General features: G+C 42.6%; 1 protein-coding gene across 2 annotated transcripts in view; it reads left to right on the forward strand.

Moving 5' to 3' along the window:
• Positions 1 to 22,864, forward strand: part of ATP9B (ATPase phospholipid transporting 9B (putative)) — a 157,722-nt gene that overhangs the window by 106,197 nt on the left and 28,661 nt on the right. For both annotated transcript variants that reach the window (XM_070453003.1, XM_070453004.1), the window contains 2 exons: positions 5,831 to 5,991; positions 16,756 to 16,898. In XM_070453003.1, coding sequence (XP_070309104.1) covers positions 5,831 to 5,991; positions 16,756 to 16,898 — 304 coding nt within the window. The remainder of the gene's footprint in view (positions 1 to 5,830; positions 5,992 to 16,755; positions 16,899 to 22,864) is intronic.

Here is a 22,864-nt window from a genome sequence, read left to right on the forward strand (position 1 = left end):
TGAGCCAATAGACTAGAACAGCTAAAAGAAGCACTTCTTATTTCGCAGATCACTGGGGCAGTAAATGGTAATAGCCAAGTTGTCTATGGGCGGGCAGTGCCTGCATGCAGGGCAGACACTTAGGACTAAGGCGCTCATGTCCAAACATGAATGAATAAATAAACTGGAGAAGAAGGGGAAAAAGGGCTATATGGCATCACTTTATAATTTAAAAAGTACTTTTAAAACTCTAACTGGAAAAAGTTATTGCCATAATATTTAGAAGTTTACATTTAGTGGAAGAATTTCAGAAGTACATTACTGAAAATTACTTATTTTTTTTCTTATTTTTAAGATTCTGCTATAAGTAGAAAATATGAGACTGATTTGTTTTTAAGATATTTAAAAATATGTGCTTTTTATAGTAATTTCAGGAGGTTAAAGCAGTGATCCTATGTCAGCTTTGTAGTCACAACCCAAATTCTGAATGATGTGGGACTGACAGGCTGATCCCAGAATAGTTTAGCTGCTAAAAGGGAGACAGCAACAGCAACGTCACTGTTTCCCCTAAGTCGTCTTTGTCATGTAAGGCTGTACTTTGGCCTCTGTAGAGTTGTCTTGAGTGTATTTGCTAGTAGATTGGAGGCTTTTCTGTTTTTTGAATTGAGATGTGTTTACAGTGAAAATACAGGACAAATTAAAATGATACTTAGCTTTCTTCAAGAGTTTAAATTGGCTTTTTGACATTTTGCACATTATTGTTTTGTTATTCCAGAATACCTTCATGTAGTAGGTAAGGAAATGTGAGTTTAGAAGGAAGGTTACAGAGCTTGGATGTGCACATAACATTAATCCAGGATAATAGCACATGAAGAGCAGTTGGTGATGCTTATTAATGCCTTTCGCTTTCTCTGCTACTAAGTTTTTATAACACGAGACTTCTGCATTGATTTCTCGGGTACTTGGGGGGACTTCGAGACAGGCTGGAGAGGTGCTGTGTTGCTGAGATAAGGCGGGGTCTCATTCGTCCCCAGTGCCTTAACAAACCTGACTGATGTTTCCTTGATTAAGCAGGAGGATACCGTATTTACCCTTCATTGTTAGTATAAACCATTATTTTACTGAGAACCATTAGCTGTTTAAAACTTGGTACATAAATTAAAGAGGAGCTAAGTGGATTTGTGATCGCTGCCATTAGTGGCGTCTTAGATTATACAGGCAATTATTGTGCTCATTACCCCAGAGCAGCCCCTTCCCAGAGCCATTGTGGTGCCTTAGACATTATGCACAGATTTTCCCTTGGAGATTAAAATTTCCAGTAGCGTATTTAATTTTGTTATCACAGTTGTTTCAAGTAAAACAAATATTATGACAAGTGGAAGAAAATTTGCTTTACTAATATAGGAAATTACAAAAATGTTGAAAGTTACTTCCTAGTGTACTTAATTTACCTTTTCTTGTACAGTCATAATTACTTCAACTGATTAGTAATATATGTTAGGGGTGAAAAGGTTTTGAAATCGGAGTAAAAGGTATCTGGCCTGTTTAGATGTTTTAAAAGTTTTTAAAGAAGGAAGAGATTCACATCAAAACTCAAGTTACCACCTTTATAGAATCTGTAGCTTTAGCGTTAATTAGCTTTCATGGTGAATAGTTTTTGAGTCCAGATTGCATTTTAGACAAGTTGAAGAAACTTTCAAGGGTGTTCTAGAAAAATGAGTATAAAATTAATTGCAAATGACCTTTTAAAAAACAGTTGAACTCTCTCTCTTCTTCTCACTGTGTTTTGTTAGAATTGACCCCCCCTCTCCAATAAGACTGTACTATTGATATATACTATAGTGTGGTTGCAGTTGTGTTCCAGGAAGAAGAGTCGCTGAGAAAAGGCTCCTGAAAGAGCAGGGAGCAGCCGACTGCTGAGAGGCTGTGTGTTCTCTGCTAAACTTGTTATTCCCTCCTTTCAGTTAGAAGTGGTTGGAGAAGACACAGCATGTCCGCCTTACAGGCACCAGTCAGGCGGCTGACCACATGTCCTCCTCCACTGGAGACGTAGTAACACTTTGAGTGAACTGTGTATCAGAGTGCAGTGGCCGCCTGTAACGTTTCAGTCCCACACGTGGCATTGTTTCAAAGGAAACTTGGTGCCCACTGCTGACCGCTTCCTCCTGCCTCTTAACAGACCTTCCTTCACTACTGCAACGAAGGGGAAAGTGTGAGGTAGTGGTTATGCATTTTGCAAGACAGTGATTCTTTATTTTATTACAAAAAAAACCAACTCTGGAAGGCCAGATTAAATCATTCCTTTCACTTTTTAATGGGATTTGGATGAATAGAGTAAAATATGCACTTTGCATTCATTGATAGCATCTTTACGTTGAGGTAATTGAGTCTTTTCTCGCTGACTGAATGAGTAATGACTTCATCTGACCCTCCCGAGGCCTGGAACTCAGGCCGCCTTTGTCACCGCGGAGGACCAGGCTTTGAAACATGCTCTACTTCCCTGGCTTAATTTTTTTCTTCATTTTAATCCAAAACCCTATTTTTCTCAATAATTCAAGCCTAAACTATGTAGTAGTTGAAGTAGTGGAGAATGCAGGGTATTTGTCCTGGTCGTGCTGGTTTTAAATGGAGTTGATAAATCAGGCGCCCAGGTCCCCACTGCCCACTCTCACGGAGGCCCAGCCCCACGCTGGTGGAGAAGCTTCCAGAACACCGTTGGCGTGGCTCGTCCCGGACTGGCTGGCCCCACTGCCCACTTGCCAGGTCAGTGTGCTGGAAGTGACCGCCAGGAGTGCAGGGCGCCCCCCAGGGAGCACTGCATACCTGGCCGGCCCACGCGGCCCAGGAAGGGCCTCATCTGCTGCAGACACATGGACGCGAGGCATCGCTAGGACCTGGGGAAAGTCTCCAGAGTTCTGAGTCCAAATAGCGTGACCAGAGGCAGCCACATGTCCTAGGCCTGGGCCTGTTGGTGTGTTGGGGGGCGTAGTGAGGGGCGGGGCATTGTGTAAGGGGCCAGTGGAGGGGCTGAGTCTGTGGGGTGGGGGCCTAGTGAGGGCCAGGGCCTGCTGGGGGCTGGCTCGGAGGGGTGGGGTCTGCAGACCACCCTTGCCCCTCGCCCCTACCCCAGGGCCCAGTGGCTCCCAGCCACCCAGAGGACCCTGCAGTATCTGGGTCGGGTGTGAAAGTAGGGTGCTTGCCCTAAACACACTTTCAGCCGTGTTGCTTCTGGGTCCCTGTTGTCATTCCCATTGCATGTGCAACCTCTTTAAAGGCTATAAGGTGTCAACCAGCAGCGATGCTGATTGTCAGTTCTAGGAGGTGACTTTGTCCATAAGCTTGGTTAGAGAAGATTTCTCTCTTATAGGATATATTACTCGTATTCATCTTGTTGTTCAGTTGCTCAGTCATGTCTGACTTGCGACCCCATGGACTGCAGCAGCCAGACTTCCCTGTCCTTCTCCATCTCCTAGAGCTTGCTCAAACTCATGTCCATTGGGTCAGTGATGCCATCCAGCCATCTCATCCTCTGTCATCCCCTTCTCCTCCTGCCCTCACTCTTTCCCAGCCTCAGGGTCTTTTCAAATGAGTCAGCTCTTCGCATCAGGTGGCCAAAGTATTGGAGTTTCAGCATCAGTCCTTCCAGTGAACATTCAGGATTGATTTCCTTTAGGATTTGATCTCCTTGCAGTCCAAGGGACTCTCAAGAGTCTGCTCCAACACCACAGTTCAAAAGCATTAATTCTTTGGCATTCAGCCTCCTTTATAGTCCAACTCTCACATCCTTACATGACTACTGGAAAAACAATAGCTTTGAGTAAATGGACCTTCATTGGCAAAGTAATGTCTCTGCTTTTTAATATGCTTAACATTTCCTACTAGACTGACTGTTTCTTCCCAGGTGAAATCTCATAGTTTACTCATTTTTCATAACCTTAGCACGCGTGTGTGCTCAGTCGTGTCCGACTCTTTGTGACCCCATGGACTGTAGCCCACCAGGCTCCTCTGTCCATAGAATTTTCCAGGAAAGAATACTGAAGTGGGTTGCCATTCCCTTCTCCAGGGAATCTTCCCAACCCAGAGATTGAACCCACGTCTCTTGCATCTCCTGCATTGGCAGGTGATTCTTTTACCACTGCACCACCTTCATTTTCCATAACCTTAGAGTTTAGCAAAAAATGTAGTAGACATTTAAACTTACTTGTATGATGAATGAATTTTCTTCAGTGCTGCAATTAATGAATTTTCTGACAGAGTTTTGTGCTTTCTTTTTAAGTACAAGTTCTAACATTCTCATGAGGGTTTGTGTCAAATATTAATCAAAACAAGATATACACTAAATATGTGAGGTTGGAAAAGACTCACCTTTTATTGGCCAAAGTGATGTTTGAAAAGGCACTACAAAGTAAACTGTTACTAAGCTGCTTAGTAATCCCTCAGGTTTTAAACTTAAGGTGTTTATAAAGGTGTTCGTCCTGGTCGTGCTGGTTTTTAAATGGTGTTGATAATCAGACTCCCAGGTGCCCGCTGTCTTGGTAGTTTTGGTAATCATGTTTCCCTTTTTAATTTCTCTTTTTCAAAATTTGTACCAGATACAGGAGAAACTCAGATGACAAATAGATAACCCGATAGGATTTAGTTTTCTGCTAGAGTCATAAAACTTAGGAGAAAGCGGCTCTGTTAACACCTGCTGTGCCCTGGCCTGAGGGGGGGCCATGCTGTCTGGGCCCCTGGCACCTCCGTTAGATGGGCAGCGCCAGTTTACCATGGAGGAGAGTGAAGCTTAGAGAGTGTGAGACATTATCCACAGCCACATGGCTAGCAAGCAGAGACTGAAATGCAGGTCCTCAGTGGTAAAGACGGTGGGCATGGCAGTGAGAGCTGTGCAGCGAGGCAGCACAGCCAGCACCCAAACTGGCACGGACATGGCGTCCTGAGGCGTCTCTGCTGCTGCGTGGAGTCCCTTCTCCTCTCTGCGGCTCTAAAGCCTTTCTGCAAAGCCCCACCCTGCCCTCTCCACACCCCTTCCTGCCTGCCACACCGCATTGCACGGTGGTCTTTCAGCCATGAAACTCGGCTGGGAGGAAGACTAGGTGGAGGTTACTGGGCTGGAAAGTGAAGTTGCATGCTTCAGAAGAGCTGTGTTCCCTTAGCTCTTAGGATGGGCAATGTTTGGATGTCTCACCCTTTCTACCTCCAAGATCCTGCACAGATCACACACAAAAAATGAATGAATTCTTACTGACATAATTTTCCCATGTCTTGCTCAGCTGGTAAATAATCCACAGACTGAATCTGAGTGTCATGTACCTTCCTGGGAGAACCTCCAGTAGAGGACTTCTGCAAATTAACCAGTTCTCGTTGCAAGCTAACTATTCCATCTGTTGCTTTTGTTCTTAATTAAGAGAAGTTGTTTTCAGAGAGGCTCTTGGCAGAGGGGGATGACAGACGGCCGTCCTGTTCTGGCCTGGCCCGTGCAGAGGAAGAGGCACCTGTGCTCTCGCAGGAGCCGGCTGTGTGCCTGTGCATCCCCTTCTGTCCAGTGGTGGTTGTAACCTCATCGTTCAGAGAGAGCATCTCAGGACTTGGGTTTTCTCAGTAGCCTCTTTCTGGAAACCTTCTGGGAGCCATGACTCATTTCCGGAAATTCTCCCTAAATCTCTAGAACCTTTTTGGGAAAAACAAAATGTCATAAGTTTTCCCAAGCAAATGTAAAGTGAATACATCTTTGTGTTTTATTGTAATAAAGGCTAATACAAAAGAAAACTTAAGACCATCCTCCCTACCATGTATTCAGACTTGTAAAATTAGAGACACTGTGGCTCTGTGCTAATTCTGTATCTTCTTTCAGGTTGGTTTGTTGGACCTTGAGCTCAATCAGCTGACCAAAGCACTATTTCTGGCCTTGGTTGCCCTCTCGGTTGTCATGGTGACCTTGCAGGGATTCGCAGGCCCCTGGTACCGCAGTCTCTTCCGCTTTCTTCTCCTCTTCTCCTACATCATTCCCATAAGGTGAGTTTAAGGTTGAGGGAAAACAGTGTCTGGTTTCATTGAATATGATGTTATTGAATGTGTTGTTCTCAGTGTGAAAGAAATGATCCACTTAGAACTAAAGAGGGAAGATACGGGACTGACTCTAACCGTGACTGCTTCCCTTTCACTGCGGGCACTGACTCTGAGAAGAGAGCATGGGCCTGAAACTCCCGGTTGAGAAGAAGGTGGAGGGGTCCACTCTGTTAGCCTTGGCCCCAGCGCGCTTCAGTGCTGGAAGGCCTGAGCCCAGGACCTGCCCCTGTGTGAGCCCCGCCCCCTGATGTGAGGTGATGCTGTCCCGAACCCCAGTGGGGGCCCTGCCCCAGGACAGCGGGCCTCCCGGGAAGGAGCCTCTAGGTCTGCATGGCCTATCTCAACTGTTAACACACTCCCTCCAGACTGTCCTGCAGCTGCCAACAGCCATCTCCTCCCGTCTCTCTTGAGCAAACACATCTTTTCTTGGGATTTCTTAGGGTTTTTTCCTTTGTTTTCATTAATCTTATTTTCTTCGTTTCTTTCCCTTTTATCAGTTCTGAAATTTTATGTGATGTCCTTCATGACTATTTCTGTTGTACAATGAGAAAGACTGAGTAAGAGTGCTCTTGCTTCTTTGGGGTGCTTCTGTCTTTGATAGAAACCATTGAACAATATTCAGATTTTATTGCAGTTTTTTAATATGACTATGTTTAATTTCTTCTTCTCTGTAGTAAACTGACTATGTAAAGAGACTTGACATGTTTCCCCTTATCCTATTAATAGGAAATACTAATTATAGTCATGAAAGTTAATACATAAGTATTTTTAAACAAAAACATTATCATTTTCTCACATTTCAATTTTATATATTTATAGTAAAAAATTAGATAATACCCAATAACAAGAAAGAAAGAAATATTTATAATCTCTGTAGCTAATGACAAATTCTATAGGATCTTTCAGATGTGAATATACTTACAGACTTATAAGTAAGAATGTGCATACTTAGTACACATAAGTATATTAGCATTCACACATATCCTTTTTTAAGTCTATATATCCTTTTAAAAAGTCTGCGTACATGGAACTTCCCTGGCAGTCCAGTGGTTAAGACCCCACACTTCCACTGTGTGGGGCTCGGGTTCAATCCCTGGTGGGAAACTAAGACCCTACCTGCCACTGGTAGGGCCAAAAAAAAAAACCTCTCATTACAAAATGAGAAAGGTACAAGGCTGTCTGCAAATCTGGCTTGTTCTAGTTTTTCCATCAACAGTTTTATATTTAGATTAACATGCTTAGTCAAGCTTGGAGAGATTTACTGGACAGAAGTATGACTGCACCTCTGTTTATCTCTGAGATATCTCACATGTACTTCAGCATGATAGTTTTCCTCGTTTTTCATACTGTGAGAATGCAATTATACAGGTTCAGCGGAAGGGATGAAACAGTAAAATGTAAAACATATAAAGAACACTGATTTAGGGGCTTAACATTTGATTCAACCAAGTTTGCTTTTCTCATTGCAAAGTTTCCATTAAAATATAAATAGCAATACATTTTGGTATTTACTAAATATGCTTCTATGCTTAACAAAGAATCGATTTTAAAATAGTCTTAAAATATTCTTTTTTCTGTTTCAAACGACCAGTTCTGGAAAATAAAGTGCTTTTTCTTTTACTGACCTAACACTCTAAAAGGCTTTTCCATTTTAAGAAAGGAGAGCTGTTTTATTAAAATTCTCTACAGAATTAAATTTGTTTGAGTCACCTGATACAAGTTACTTCGTCTTTCAAGGAAAATAGCATAAGACTTACCTCTGCTTTTGTAATTCAGAAATAAATATGTGTTCCTTAAGTCGTTTGTTTCTCTCATAGCACAAAGCCAACTGTCAGAATTCTTTGTGGCGCATGTGACGTCCCTCAGGTCAGAGACTTGCATTACCTGTCTCTGGTTACTGTGCTTTCTGCATAGCCTGTGAAATGCTGCCGCACAGTCTAGTTGAGTATCAGAAACACGTGTCTTAGCAGTACCGAGGCAGGGAGGCTTATGTGGGCAACAGAAGCAAGGTGGTATTTGACAAGGTGACAGTGGTGTTCCTTCCCAGAAACACTGGAGGGCCTCTTATGGATATGGTGTCTTTGTGGAAACACTGACGTTGATGAGTGTTTGTGTGTCCTGGGAGACCATTTTCCTCTTTTACTCTAAGTCAAGCAGCCAGATCAGCGGGTGTGGGAATGCTTGCCAGGGAAATGCCCACGTATTCATTCTACCAGCTGACCGCTTGGCGGGACGCCCGGTGCTCTGCCCAGAGCTCTGCTCGGTCAGCACACCAAGAAGGGAGTGTTGAAAATGTTAGCTGACACAGGCACAACATTTGCTTCAGAATTTAGAAATTAACTTTCCTGGAGCTTTATTGAAGGAAAATACTTAGATTGTTGTCAAATTATTTACAGGGCAGATACCCTTCCTACAGCATCACGAGTTTGTGCTAACCTGACAGTTTCATTTTCCAGGTAGAATACTTGGGGGAAAGAGTACTTTCAACCTTACTTAGACCTTGGAATGATATTCAGTTATTGACGGCTAGGGACATTTGCAGTCTCTCCAGACTGCAGAAGATGCTAACCTTAGAAGATTCAATGTGTGGAAAGCATGCACTGGAGGGAAGTCCTAGGATGTGGCTGGACAGCCTTTTACTGAAGAGAGGTGTGTGTCTCTTAGATCCACTTAGCCATCTCAGCAGGAGTGAAGAATAGATGGGCCTGTCCAGCAAAGACCTGTGGAGGGGCTCTTGTCTGACAGTGTGGTCCCCCCATGACACACATGAGAGACCCTCAAGAGTTTTGGAAAATGTTGTATCAGCAGTAACACTGCCATCTTGGAGTGGAAGGGACAGAGATAGGACAAAATAAGAAGCCTGCCAGACTCCCAGAATTCTGCGTGGGAGAAATGGGCTGGAGTTCTCCATGGCTGGAAATGGGCTGATAGAGCTAACTGGCTGCAGGCATGTGTGCTACATTTGGGGGGAAAGGAAGAATCTCTCTGAGGCCGGAGCTGGCACATGTCCTGCAGAGGCTGTGGAGCTGGGAGTCCAGAGCTGGGGCTTCCAAGCACAGAGAATTATTCTCAGCTCTTGAAACCTTATGGAATCTGCTTTGCTGGGAAGTTACTACAGCTGCTTTGTAGTTAGTTATGATGTCTGGATGTTAGTCTTTTTCAGTTCTCTATTCTGCTGACAATCTTTCTCGGTCTTTAACTTGAATTTTTACTCACCCAGTGGTTAAATTATAAATAAAATTGTTAATTTTACATTGTCAAATTTATAATTCTGTTTTGTTGTTGGCTTTCACTCTGTACATTTAAGAATTCCTCCTCTACTCCAGAATGGTGAAGCTGTCCTCCTGTATTAAGTTCTAGAAATTTATCAGTTTTCTCTGACCATTGGAAGTGTTTTTGTTGTTGTTTCCTGTTTTGGTGGGGGGCAGTTAATAATGTGAAGTAGTATTTTCACTTACTTTTCCATACCAGTCCTCTTAGTACCCTTTATAGAAAACACCTCTTCCCAGTGATCTAGGGTCCTCTCTGTCACATGCTAAGTATTCCTATATGCACAGGTCTGTTTTGGGTTCCCTGTTCTGGTCTTTTTGTCTTTTCCTGGCCAAATAACAAAGTGCCTTAATTCGTAAGCGCTTATAATAAGTTGATATCTGATAGAAACACGTCCTCCATGTGCTCACTGAGAGATGTGCTCTCTGTGGCTGGGCTCCCCAGGTGGCTCTAGTGGTAAAGAAGTCACCTGCTGATGCAGGAGACATGGATTTGATCCTTCGTTGGGAAGATCCCCTGAGAAGGAAATGACTTCCCACTCCAGTACTCTTGCCTGGAGAATGCCATGGACAGAGAAGCCTGGCATGGGGTCACAGTCCATGGGGTCACAAAGAGTCGGACACGACTGAGCACACATGCAGGCTCTCCTTGGTCGTTTACATTTCATACTAAATCTTCCAAACTGTGACTCTGGAGTATCTCTTACCTGTGTTAAGTCTTTTCTAACATCTCAAATTTTTTAAAAACTTTCATTGAAATCTTGCATAACTTTTGTTAGAACTATTTTTAGATACTTTACATTTTTCAAATGCTGTTATAAATGCCATTTTTTGAAAGAACTGTTTCCTATATATTTGTTGCTGGTATAGAGAAATAAAATGGATTTCTATAAAAATGGTTGAATCCATCCATTTTGGTAAAATTTTATTCTAATTATTAATCTGAAATCTATTGTATTTTTTCTATAATCACCTAGTCAGCAGATAATGATATTTTGCTTTCTTTCAGTTTTTTGTACCCTTTCTTTCTTTTCCTTCTCATTGTAGCAACGATTTCTAGCTTAACGTTAAGTCGCTATAGTGATAATGGACATTCTTCTTTTGTTCCCAGTGTGAAAGGCAGAGCTTTCAACATTTCATCATGAGGATGCTATAAGTTTTTACAGAACCCCTTCTTTACAATATATAATAGAAGTTTTCTCTATTCCTATTTTGTTAAAAATTGTCTTTAAATCACTGATATAATTTTAAAAGTATTTCTACTAAATCTTTTGAGATGATTTTTCATCTTAAGTTTTTCTTCTTCAGATATTCATATGCCAGATTATACCAACTGACCCTCTGATGTCACACCTACCGTGTATTATTTGGGGGGAAAAGCACAACTTGGTCATGGCATAATACTCCTTCATGTATTGCTGGGTTCCATTTGCTTGTCATTTTTGTGAAGTTTTTGCATTGGTGTATCTGAGTGAGATTAACTTATGCCTCCCTCTCACATCGTCTTTTGGTGTTTAGTGTCAAGATTATGCTGTTCTCTTAAAATAAATCAATGAGCCTTCTCCAAAATATTTTTTGTTTAAAATTATAATCATTTATTCCTTGGACATTTACACATCAGGGAGGCCATGTCAGCCTGAATTTTTTGTTGTGGAAAGTTGTTTCACAGAGTTGATTTCTCTACTGGTTTAAATATATTTCTTAAATACTTTAAGTAGTTAACTTCAACTAGTCAAAAAACTTTATTTAAAGTTTTTAACTTCTTGAGTCAGTTTTGGACAGTATGGTTTTCAAGAAATATGTCACCTGTACCTAAATATTCAAAAATATTTATTAAAGTTTGTTAATAATGTTTTCCTATAATCTCTTCTTCTAAGTGTGATCTGTAGTATTGATTGTCCTTATTCTTGATACGTATTTCTGTCCCTTCTCTTTTTTTTTCTTGATTAGTCTTCCAGTGGTTTTGTCAACTTTAGTAGTCTTTAGGAAAACCTACTCTTGACTTTATTGATTCCCTATGGCTATGTAATAATTTTCTATTTTAATAATGTCAACTTATTTTATTTCTTTCCTCCTACCTTCTTTGGTTTGTATTCTTCTTCTTCAGATAGATGATTAACTCACTAGTTTTTATATTTTTACCCTTTTTAAATATATGCAGTTGAGGCTATACATTTCTATATACGTACTACTTTGGCAGCATCCTGTAGTATTTTTGTTATTGTCAACTATAGATTGTTTGATCTTCACTGTGATTTCTTCTTCGACCCATGGTTATTACAGTTATTTCTTAGTTTATAAACTTATTTGACTAAGTATGTCTGTGTTCATAGTTGGCTTAATTGCATTGTTGTCAAAAAACATGCCATTCGTTATTGCACATCTATGAAATATGTTGAGACTAGTTATAGGGTCCAATATTTAGTTGGTTTTTGTGGACATTCACTGTGTACTTGAAAAGAACATGAAGTCTAAATTGTTGATCTCAGTGCTTCACAGTCTGTGAGGTCAGGATTGTTCATCTTGTTCATAAGTTTCTCTGTACCCTTTGCTTGTTTTCTCAACCTTTTCTGTTACTGAAGGTAACAAAATCACCCATCAGTATTGTGATTTCCTTTGAATTCTAGTTTTGGTATTATATATTTTGTGACTTTACTATTGATGGTATCCAAGTTTAAATCATTACATATTTCTGCTGAATTATGCATTTTCTCATTATAAAGTGACTTTCTTTATCTCTGCTAAGGCTTTTTGCATTAAATTCTACTTTGCTTTATGTTAATATAGTGATGCCAGCTGGCTTTAATTTGCTTGGCATGTCTTTTCCTTCTTTGTACTTTCAACTCTTCTGTGTAATTATATTTATGTGTGTCTCTTATAAATAGAATAAAGTTTAATTTTAACCTACTCATAGTTTTTGACTATTTAGTGCATACACAATTACTGTAATACTGTTGTGTTTTTAGTTTAAATCTATTATTTTATATTGTGCTTTTAATGTGATGTAACTGTTCTGTATTTTTTCTCTTTTCTTACCACTTTGTTATTTTTTTCAGTTCCACCTTTTCTCTAGTAGTTTGTAGGTTTTATAAGAGTTTCTGTTCTTTTTAGTATGTATCCTTGAAATTAAAAACATTCTTAATTTCCCAGAGTCTAAAGGTATTAGTTTCTTTTGCATGTCATCTTACAAATGTTTTACTCCACTTGCCCCTTCTGACCTAATCCATTTTTGTAATTTATCCTAATTGTAGTTATTCTTAAACTGCAGGATATTACTGTTTTACACATTCCCTCTTAATTTTGATTTATCAATGCTTTCTTCTTGCATTTCAGAACTTCCATGTAGAATAGTTTCCCTTCTGTCAGAAATTTATTCTTTAGTTTTTGCTTAGTGAGGGTCTTTGTTGGGAACTCCAGATTTCTCCTCTTGAGAGATAGTTTCATCTGTGTATAGATTTCTAAGTTGTCAACATTTCTCTTGCTCTCTTCTGGCTGCTGTTCACCGCTTTTTGTTTCGGTCCTACTCCTCTGGGACCTTCCCAGCATCTTTCAGGCATGCTCTTTGTTGGTGCTGTCCTGCTGTCTGACACAGTGCGTCTGGATAGATGTTTATTCCTGAATCTGTAGATAGGTTTCTTCTACTCATCCAAGAACATTCTCTGTTTGTCTCTAAATACTGCCTTTGCCCTATGCTGATTGGGCAGAGACCCACCCATACCCTTTGTTGCTCCTGTTTTACTTTTGTACTTTCCACCTTTTTGTTTCTTGCTTTATTCTGTTAATAAATAATATTCCTAATGACCTGTCTTCCAAGTCACTGATTTCATCTTTGACTATAAGATTTATTAGTTCAATAAGATATTAAATAGTGTTGATAAGATTTTAATAGTTTAATAAGATATTAAACTAATTTCTCAATTTCAGTTATTGGTATTATTTTAGTTCTAAAATTTCATTTATTTATGGAATTGACTATTTCATTTTTATTTTTGTCTATTTCACACAAATATTTTTCTAATTTTCCCTATGTATCCAAGTGTTTATAGTCCATGCCTGTCACATGTATATATCTCATGCCTTTCGCACTTTTGTTCTCTTGTATTTTTCCCTCTGGCTCTTGTTCATGGTATAATATGTTTGTGTGCTATGTGGTGTTTGTTGTTTTTGGTTTATTTGGATTTTGTTTGTTTCTTTGCAGTTGTATTTGAAAAGCTAACTGTAGGAATCATTTGAGATAAGAAATGAAAGTACATTTTTCCAAGACAAATACTCTTACTTCTCAACTGTGTACTTGTAGTTACTACCTGTCTTGAAACAGCTTCATCCAAGTTCATGATTCATGGTTGCAGACTCATTCAGGAAATGTGAGCCTGACTCCATCACCACCTGCAGGTGCATTGGTCCAGGTGGTCCGTGAGTTTGAGAGCCGTGGGTGAATCACCTGGTGGAAACATTGTTGAACCATCGCTTGCCATCTGTGGTGTGTCGTGAAAATTTTAAAGAATCATAAAATGAGACATTTGGGGGAGGGAGAAATCAGATAAAATTACATCTGAGCTTTTTTCCTTTAAATGACTGTTTACGGGAAAAAGTTTTGATTACTTTAGATAAAGCCTGTCATTTAAATGACTTTTATTTTCTTTTGCTCAGATTAGGATCTAAAAATAAGCGTCTCTTTGGAGGAATATGTGTGAATTATCTTAGGTAGCTTCACTCCCTGAGGAGCCTGGTGTGCCCTGCAGCTGGCTCACCTGGTCCTGATAAATGTGCAGGTTTGACTGTAACAAATTAAGTTTAAGTGCAGCAGGCTGTGTTGGGGGCGTGGGGTTGCCCACGGCCCACGCTGTGCACCTCAGACACTGCTGTGGCTGTGGAGAAGAAACACAGGGAAAGTGCCACCACTGAGATGACCTCTGTGTTCTAAAAGTAACCTCGTGTTTTCTCAGCGTGGCGTAAAGCAGGTTGATGTTCCTCTCGGTGACACTCCTGAACACGCTAGCTCGTGAAGATAGTTTATTTCATTTTTCATATGTGTGTAACTGGAGGAGAGTGTGGCAGCCCACTCCAGTGTCCTTGCCTGGGAAATCTCATGGACAGAGGAGCCTGGTTACAGTCAATGTGTTGCAAAGAGTCAGACAGGACTTAGTGACTGAATAGAAATAACAGTATGTAGCAGTGAAGGTAGTAATTGCCTCTGATTCAACTGGCCATCTAGAACGGCAGCCGCTTTCCCACTTATTTGGAGTAGGTCTCTAGAAAATTTCACACCTGCTAAAATTAGTAATATAATGAACTTAAATATGTATATGGTATCTATTTCCTTATAATCTATTATTATAATACTCAAAATAGTAGGCTTAATATATATTTTTTGCTCACAAAAAGTGTTACTATAAAGTATTGGGTTGGCAAAAAGTTCCTTCAGTTTTTAAGTAAAAGACATGTTTTACATTTTCACCAAGAATTTATTGAACAACATATTCTCCATTTTGTTCCACTGCCTTCTGCCATTTTGCAGTAACTTCATAATTCCATCATTACAAAATATTTTGTCTTTTTGAGCAAAGAACTGTTCCAGGTGCATTTTTTAGTCCTCCATGAAATGGAAATTTTTTCTGCTAGGAGAGTTTTGTAAAGACTGAAATCAATGGAAATCTGCAGGTGCAATGTCTGGTGAATACAGCAAATGAATTGGAACTTCCCAGCCAAGCTGTCACAGTTTTTGCCAGGTCAGCAAACAAGCTTGAGGTCTTGCGTTATCCTGATGGAAGCTGATGTGTTTTCTGCTGACTAATTCCCCAGGCTTGTTGTTGAGCACTGCTTTCAGTTGGTCTGATTGAGAGCAGTACTTGTTGGAATTAATCCTTTGGTTTTCCAGAATGAGTTCATAATAGAGGATTCCCTTCCAGTCCCACCATGTACACAACATCACCTTCTTTGGATGAAGACCGGCCTTTGGTGTGGTTGGTGGTGGTTCATTTCCCTTGCCCCATTCCAGATTATTGTACAGTATCCACTTTTCATTTCCTGACACAATTTGTTTTAAAACAGAACATTTCATTAACATTTCAGTAAAGAATTACACATGGAAATACAATCAAGAAGGTTTTTTTCACTTCACATATGTGGAACCCAAATATCAAAATGAAATATCATAACCAAGCTGGTACACATGGTTTTCAACACTTGGTTTGAAAACTTGATTTTGAGTATCTTGGCTGTGTCCCATGTGGTATAACATTGATTATTCTCAATTAATGTCTAGATTTGATTGATGTCAACTTCAACTGGTCTACCCAACTATGGAGCATCGTCCAGTGAGAAATCTCTAGCACGAAACCTCACAAACCGCTTTTGACATATTTGGTCAATCACAGCAGTTTCTCCATAAACTGCACAAAGCTTTTTTGTGTTTCAGTTGTGTTTTTTCTTTTCTTGCACTAATAAAGCATAATATGCCAAAAATGTTGCTTTTTTTCCATCTTCAATATTAAAATGGCTACACAAAAATTCAGCGATTATGTTCATTTATTTTTTATGCATGCTATGACAACTGTCACAATACAATATTAACAAAATTGTGTTAGTGAAGTTAAAGATAACTAAGTGCTACTAGAGTCATCTTACGGAAAAAACAGAAGAAACTTTTTGGCCAATCCAATACCAGATGAACAGAGGCCTGTGTTTTAAAGTTACATAAAATTAGAATATAACTAAAAAGTAAGTTAAATATCTAACTAAAAAGTAAGTTGAAGTAAGTGATGATAATTATTCTGTCGACTTGGTGTTTGAAGTTTGAGCTTCTAGAAACTTTTGGCATTAAAAATGAAAATTATTGGACTCACATTTGATCAAGATGTCCAGTGTGAATCAGAGTAAACATAAGCTCTGCTTCCTCCCTGTATGGTGTTATCGTCTTAGTTGCAGGTGTTTTTCCTTCACATGCAGTGGCTCTGCTCTGTTTTTATGAACGTGATGCTCAGGGGCTGGTGCTCGGAGGCCTTCGCCCAGCCTCCTCCCAAGCCTGCTCCCCTTCATGGCCTCCTCCACGTGGGGGAGCTTCTCTTTCGTTCTTGTGAATCACGGGGGTGGATGTCAAGACCCCTCTCAGATACTGATGCTCAGTGATTCGGGGTGATTTCCTCCCACGTGTCGCTGGCCCCTTTGAGCCTGGACCCACACTGCGGTCCACCTCTCCCAGGTTCATCCAGCTGCATCGCAAACCAGGCTGATGGGCGAAGGATGAGCAACTGGCTGAGAAGGGGCCTGCCGACTTAGGTGTCAACAAGTTCATTTCTCTTAAAGTCTGAAATCCACTGTGATCTATTTCTTTCACCTCAAATTATAGAGAATGCATGTCTCTGTAAATAAATTTTTATGGAAAGCATGATGGACATGAGGTGTTGAGTCACTAACTACTGCAGTGGGTTTTCTTTGGCAGTTTGCGTGTGAACCTGGACATGGGCAAGGCTGCCTACGGGTGGATGATCATGAAAGATGAGAACATTCCTGGCACCGTGGTCCGGACCAGCACCATCCCGGAGGAGCTGGGGCGCCTGGTGTACCTGCTGACCGACAAGACAGGTGCCACTCTGCCCACGTGCACTTGGAGGTGTCTGGGCGGGGGTGGGGGGACCCTGACCTGTCTGTGCCCATTTGTGTTTATGGGTGTGTGTATGCACATGTGTGAAAGTGCTGAGTTCACAGAGTTCCCCAGACTGTCCGTGAAACTGGCCTCGAGCCAATCTCCCTATTCTCACATAAAAGGATCATCAGAATTAGCGAGATGTGAAATTCTTAGAGACTTTTAAGGACTTATTTCTTTATTTTGAACTTCCATATCCTTACACTTGTGATTTTGTTCTATTTACTGCCTGTGTTACACCTTTCTGGTAGTTTCTTAAGCGCTAAAAGGGCTTGTTTATTATAGAATGGTAGTTACAAACTGGTAGAAGAAAATGAGAATTAATAAGATCTGTAAATTTGATATTTTAACAGTAACATTCTCCAAAGAGCCTCTCTACAAATGGTTCTCCTCCATAGGGTTCCCTGCTCCAAATTTGCTTTGTCTTTATTTCATTTTTAAATTTTTTTCATCAAAGAATTCTTGTCAATCCATAACATACTAAATAAATGACAAATTGAATCCAGACCTATAACAAGAGCCATATCTAAGGGTTAAAATCCCTTCTTGATTGGCTAATTCACGGTGTAAATTCCTTTGTAATTCTCAGCCAACTAGAAATAAAATTTATAAATGGTAAAGAAAATATGGGTTTCCCATATTTTACCATACCATTGGCAGTGGTAAAGAATCCTCCTGCCAATGCAGGAGACACAGGTTCGATCCCTGGATCTAGAAGATCCCCTGGAGGAGGAAATGGCAACCCACTCCAGTATTCTTACCTGGAAAACCCCTTGGACAGAGGAGCCTGATGGGCTACAGTCCATGGGATTGCAAAAGAGTTGGACACAATTTAGCAATGAAACAGCAACAAAGAAAATACATCTCAATTACAATTCAGCCTTATTTTTAATAAAATATTAGAAAAATCCTCACTGTAGTCAGGAAGAAGAAAGACTAATGTGTACCAGGCTTTGACATTTACTCCAGCTACTGCTGTGAGCCAGGAACTAGAAAGATCCACAAGCAAAAGAAGAAGCAAATATTTACAAATATAACAATCAATCAAGGAAGTCAATGGCTGAAAATAAGAAATCAGTAAAGTGGCAGGTTACAGATTAAAATAGCAACAAGAATAAAAGTCGCTCCCTTATGTGTGGAATAGACTGAAGAATTACTCCGTTTAGAATCACAGAGGTCCACATAAAACATGTGGGTGCAAACTTGAGGAACATGCGGGCACATGTGAAGGCAGTGAGTAGACCTGCCAGAGAGACGTGGGAGACTGATGGCAGTGGAAGGACACCCCGTGTCCCAAAGGTGATGGTTCGGTGTCCTGTCGCAGCCAGCCTTCATAAGGGATTACAGGTTTCCTACAGCTCAGTCAGAAATAGTTGTCGGATTGTGTTTGGCTTTCATTAGGGCTTGTCTCTGGAACGCTGAGGAATCTACCTGGAAGGTGATGCTCAGTGAATCAAAAAACTCAGAAATAGGGACCTGAGGAGCTCAGGGTCAAGAAAGTAGATGGAGGAAGTGCCTTCCCAGCCTCACTGCGCTGATGGGAGAAAACTTCAGAGAGTTAGCCTCGGACAACACTGGAAAACACACAAACTGCCCATAGCTGATCCAGAGATTGAGCTCTTTCTGGAAAACAGCTGGAACTTGGATGAAGAAGCAGGCAGACAGCAAACCTAGACCCCTACGAGATGTTACAGACATGTCAGAGATGTCTCCAGAACCAGCCTAGTCCTGGAGAGGTGGTCAGTCCACAGCCGGCAGGTTTGGGCACAGAGCACTGCCCCAGTGGATGGCTGTCGGTAAACCCAGCCGGGAACCACAAGCCACCCCCAGTAGATGAGCGTCCCAGTGCCGACAGGCAGGCTGTTCCCAGAGAGGGCAAGTTCATGACTGTGTACCTCAAAACCCGAAGAGCCCCCCGGAGCTTCTAGAGTGGTGAGACCGCTTAGTTAATTAATTAACACATGTAAACTCGGTATCAGCGTTGAACTGCATTTCTCTATACCACCACCAATGAGGACACTTAATTCTAAAAATGCCAATTAGAATAGCAACAAAAAGTATAAAGAGTTAAAAAAACAAATTCTAACAAAAAATGGGTAAGAACTATGTGGATATGTGTGTTTAAACTTTGAAAGACCTTCAGCTCAGTTCAGTCACTCAGTCGTGTCCAACTCTTTGCGACCCCATGAATCGCAGAACGCCAGGCCTCCCATCACCAACTCCCAGAGTTTACTCAAACTCATGTCCATCGAGTCGGTGATGCCATCCAGCCATCTCATCTTCTGTTGTCCCCTTCTCCTTCTGCCCCCAATCCCTTCCAGCATCAGGGTCTTTTCCAATGAGTCAACTCTTCGCATGAGGTGGCCAAAGTACTGGAATTTCAGCTTCAGCATGAATCCTTCCAGTGAACACCCAGGACTGATCTCCTTTAGGATGGACTGGTTGGATCTCCTCTCTTTACAGCATCAGACCTTGCTTCTATCACCAGTCACATCCACAACTGGATATTGTTTTTGCTTTGGCTCCATTCCTTCATTCTTTCTGGAGTTATTTCTCCACTGATCTCCAGTATCATATTGGGCACCTACTGACCTGGGTAGTTCCTCTTTCAGTATCCTATCCATTTTGCCTTTTCATACTGTTCATGGGGTTCTCAAGGCAAGAATACTGAAGTGGTTCGCCAGTCCCTTCTCCTTACCAAGACCTAATTAAATGTATGGACACTCTGTTCTTCTGAGTAGGACATCCTAATGCAGGAGGGTGTCATTCCTGCTCCATTAAACGTCTGACGTGCCTGCGCAGACAGGACTTGCCAAGTCTGGTCGCAGTTGGCTGGAGTGGCCCGTGGCAGGCTGCCTTGTTAGACGGGTCTTGGCCCAGTCAGCCCAGCGTTTGTGCCTCAGAAGTGTCTGTTCCCTGGGGAAGCATCTGCACCAGGTGACATGGCAGCCCTGCACCATTTTACATTCCTGCCAGCAGCATCCAAGGGTCCTCATCCTCTCCAGCACATTCCGGGTGTTCATAGCGAAGTTCTGGCCACAAGAGCCAGCAGTGCGTGTGAAGAGAGAGTGTCCCCGCCGGGATAGCGGTGCCGCGGAGGTCCTCTCAGGGGGCCCATGCAGCAGTGACACCCACAGGGCGCATCCCTCCAGGCAGACGGGCCCGGGAGGGGCTGGGGGCTCAGTGCGTCTTCAGGCCTGGCCCCCCACCCCCAGCCGCCGCTCCTGCCCCCTCTCAGGGCCTCTGCGGTCGCCTCCTGCCCCAGTGCCAAGTTTACGTCGTTCTTCCTGGGGGAGCAGGTGCTGTCAGGACTAGAAGTCCTCGTGGGGCCATCACACATGATCGCCTTGGGTGGCACTGACCTGCTCTTTCACAAAAGTGTACAAAGCGCATGCCTGAGAGCACATGGTCAGCTCAAGCCTCTGTGTCTGCCAGTGTGATGTCGTTAAGTCAAGGTTTTGTGACGTTATTTGTCTTCCAAAGGCTAACTGTTGTTTTGCATTTTAAGCACTAATGGGGTTATCATTTTGTAGCTCCTCCATTTTTCTTTATTGAGTTGGAGTTACAATCAGGGTAAGGATAAGTGGTTTTTGCCCAGAGTCTTAAAGACAAAGCTTCATTTCTCCCACATTTCACCCTGCTACTTTTAAAAGGCTAGAATATCACTTCTTTAGGTTTTAGATAAATGATCTTGGTTCCTGAGATTTAAGGGGGAAAAAAAACACAGAATAATTGTATAAAATAGAGAAAATATTTTTCATTTCGTTTTCTAAACTGGAAGCTTTCATCTCCTGATGTAGCTGTGCGGTGGTGTCCTTGAGTTCCCTGGTCTGGCCTTCCTTGAGGCCCCGTGAGGGCTCCCAGGATGAGCAGGGTGTGGGCCCCCCTCCCATCGGAAGCTGGGGCGGGGGCGAGCTGCTGTCAGGAGCCTCACGGGGCTGGCGGAGCTGTGAGGTGGGCCTTCGTGTGGCTGTAAATTGGGTTTGCGCTTCATCAATAAGCTTTCTGACGAGAAGCGTCCATCAGGGTGTCTCATTTGCCGCAGCAGAACAGAAAATGAAGTATTCCAATAATTGCATTACAGTTTCCTCCTCCTGGACAAGAAAGCCGTGTGCTATAATTAGGTTTGATTGGAGTGCACGTTTCCGGTAAGATCTGAAATTAATGATGTTGCCATAGTGACACATCTGCGGCCACCAGTGCGTGAAACATAAAGTAATTCACTCGACAAGGGTAGACATCTGTTAGCTGCCAGGACGCAGAGCGTATTGACACTGACCAGAAATACTAGGCGTGGTGTGATCAACGCGCAAATGATGCTGAAACTAGAGGACAGGCTGTTTGCCCCAAACCTACTGAGAGGACGTCCCCTCTCCCTGCCGCCCCCAAGATGCCATTGTTTGAGAACAATGCTGCCGAGGATTCATAAATTTTAAAACTGGACTTGGGTGCAGCCTGTTAAAGCAATACATTAATTCCTTTGTTAGTTTTTGTCTTCATGTAGAACAAAGCCATTCCTGAAACACCCTCTGAAACAACAGGTTCTTGGATGCATTGTAATCATAGCATCCGTTGCCCATCACGCTGCCTTGCTGAGACTCGGACGGTGGCATTGTCCCGTGGAAGCACCGTCTCCCTGGTTTCCAAGGGCACCAGAGCACAGGTGTGCCCAGCAATTTGCACATGCGCACAGTGTGTGCTAGTGACTTGCCCCCAGAGGACCACGGCGGTGTCTCCTGCCTGGTGAGCCCGAGTAGGGCCTCAGTTAAGCAGCGTGAGCAGCTTCGCTGGTGCAGTTTGCTGATGCAGGTGGCCGGGTGTGAGGGAGGGGGACAGTGGGGTGCTGGCCAGGCGAGGTTCCACACACGTGCTGGTGCCAGCGGCGCAGGGCTCACGGGAAGGCCTGGTGTACCGCAAGTAGAATGTGTGACTCCCCAGTAAATAATGTCGAATGTCTACTTAAATGGTGGTAAGTTAGTCTTCTCTGTCGTTTTTAAAGTTTTGTTTCCATTCCTGCACCATAAGATATAACACTGTTTTTTGGTTGGTTGGTTGGTTGGTTTTAATTCTATTTATTTTTTTGTTTTATTTTTGGCTGCCGTGGGTCCTTGTTGCTGTCCGGGGGCTTTTCATTGCTGTGGCTTCTTGTTGCAGAGCGTGGGCTCTGGAGCACACGTGCTTCAGAAGTTGCAGCTCCCAGACTAGAATGCAGGTTCAGTAGTTGGGGCTCATGGGCTTAGCTGCCCCGCGGCCTGTGGAGCCTTACTGGCCCAGGGATCCAAGCTGTGTCTTCCACACTGTCAGGCAGGTTCATAAGCAGTGGGCAGCCAAGGGAGTCCGTGAGTAGCTATTTTAATCCAGCCATTTACGCCATGTCCCTGTCACCTAGCAGGGAGACCTGTTTGGGCGAGCCCCGCCCCTCAGCTGCTCTCAGAGGTCAGTGGACGAGCCGGTCGGCACCTGGCCTATGTCAGAGGCCAAGGACTCCCTGTTGCTCTCGTTGTCAGGTGTCAGGCTGCGTTTACTTTAGGAGTTCTTTCTTTTACGCATAGCACGGCACACTCATGGAGGAGGTGGTGTGTTTCTGAGTGGCTCCACAGATACTGGCACACGAACCTGGTTGTCAGTCAGGTCTCGGGTTGCAGCAGCACCACGCGGTGGCAGACGTGCGGTTTGCCATCAGAGGTCTGTGTTCTTGTCTCACTGACTGTTTCACTAAGAGCCTGACCGCAAGCGTTGCTTTGACTTCCGCATGCCGTAGTTACTTCCATTTAAAGCAGGGATGGAGGACTTTCCTGGCCCACTGGTTAAGAGTTCGCCTGCCAGTGTAGGGGACACTGGTTTGATCCCTGGTCCAGGAGGATCCATGTGCCGCCGGGCGCCCGAGCCTATGAGCAGTGACTGC

This window comes from Odocoileus virginianus, chromosome 22 (assembly GCF_023699985.2).
Source record: "Odocoileus virginianus isolate 20LAN1187 ecotype Illinois chromosome 22, Ovbor_1.2, whole genome shotgun sequence".
NCBI lineage: Eukaryota > Metazoa > Chordata > Mammalia > Artiodactyla > Cervidae > Odocoileus > Odocoileus virginianus.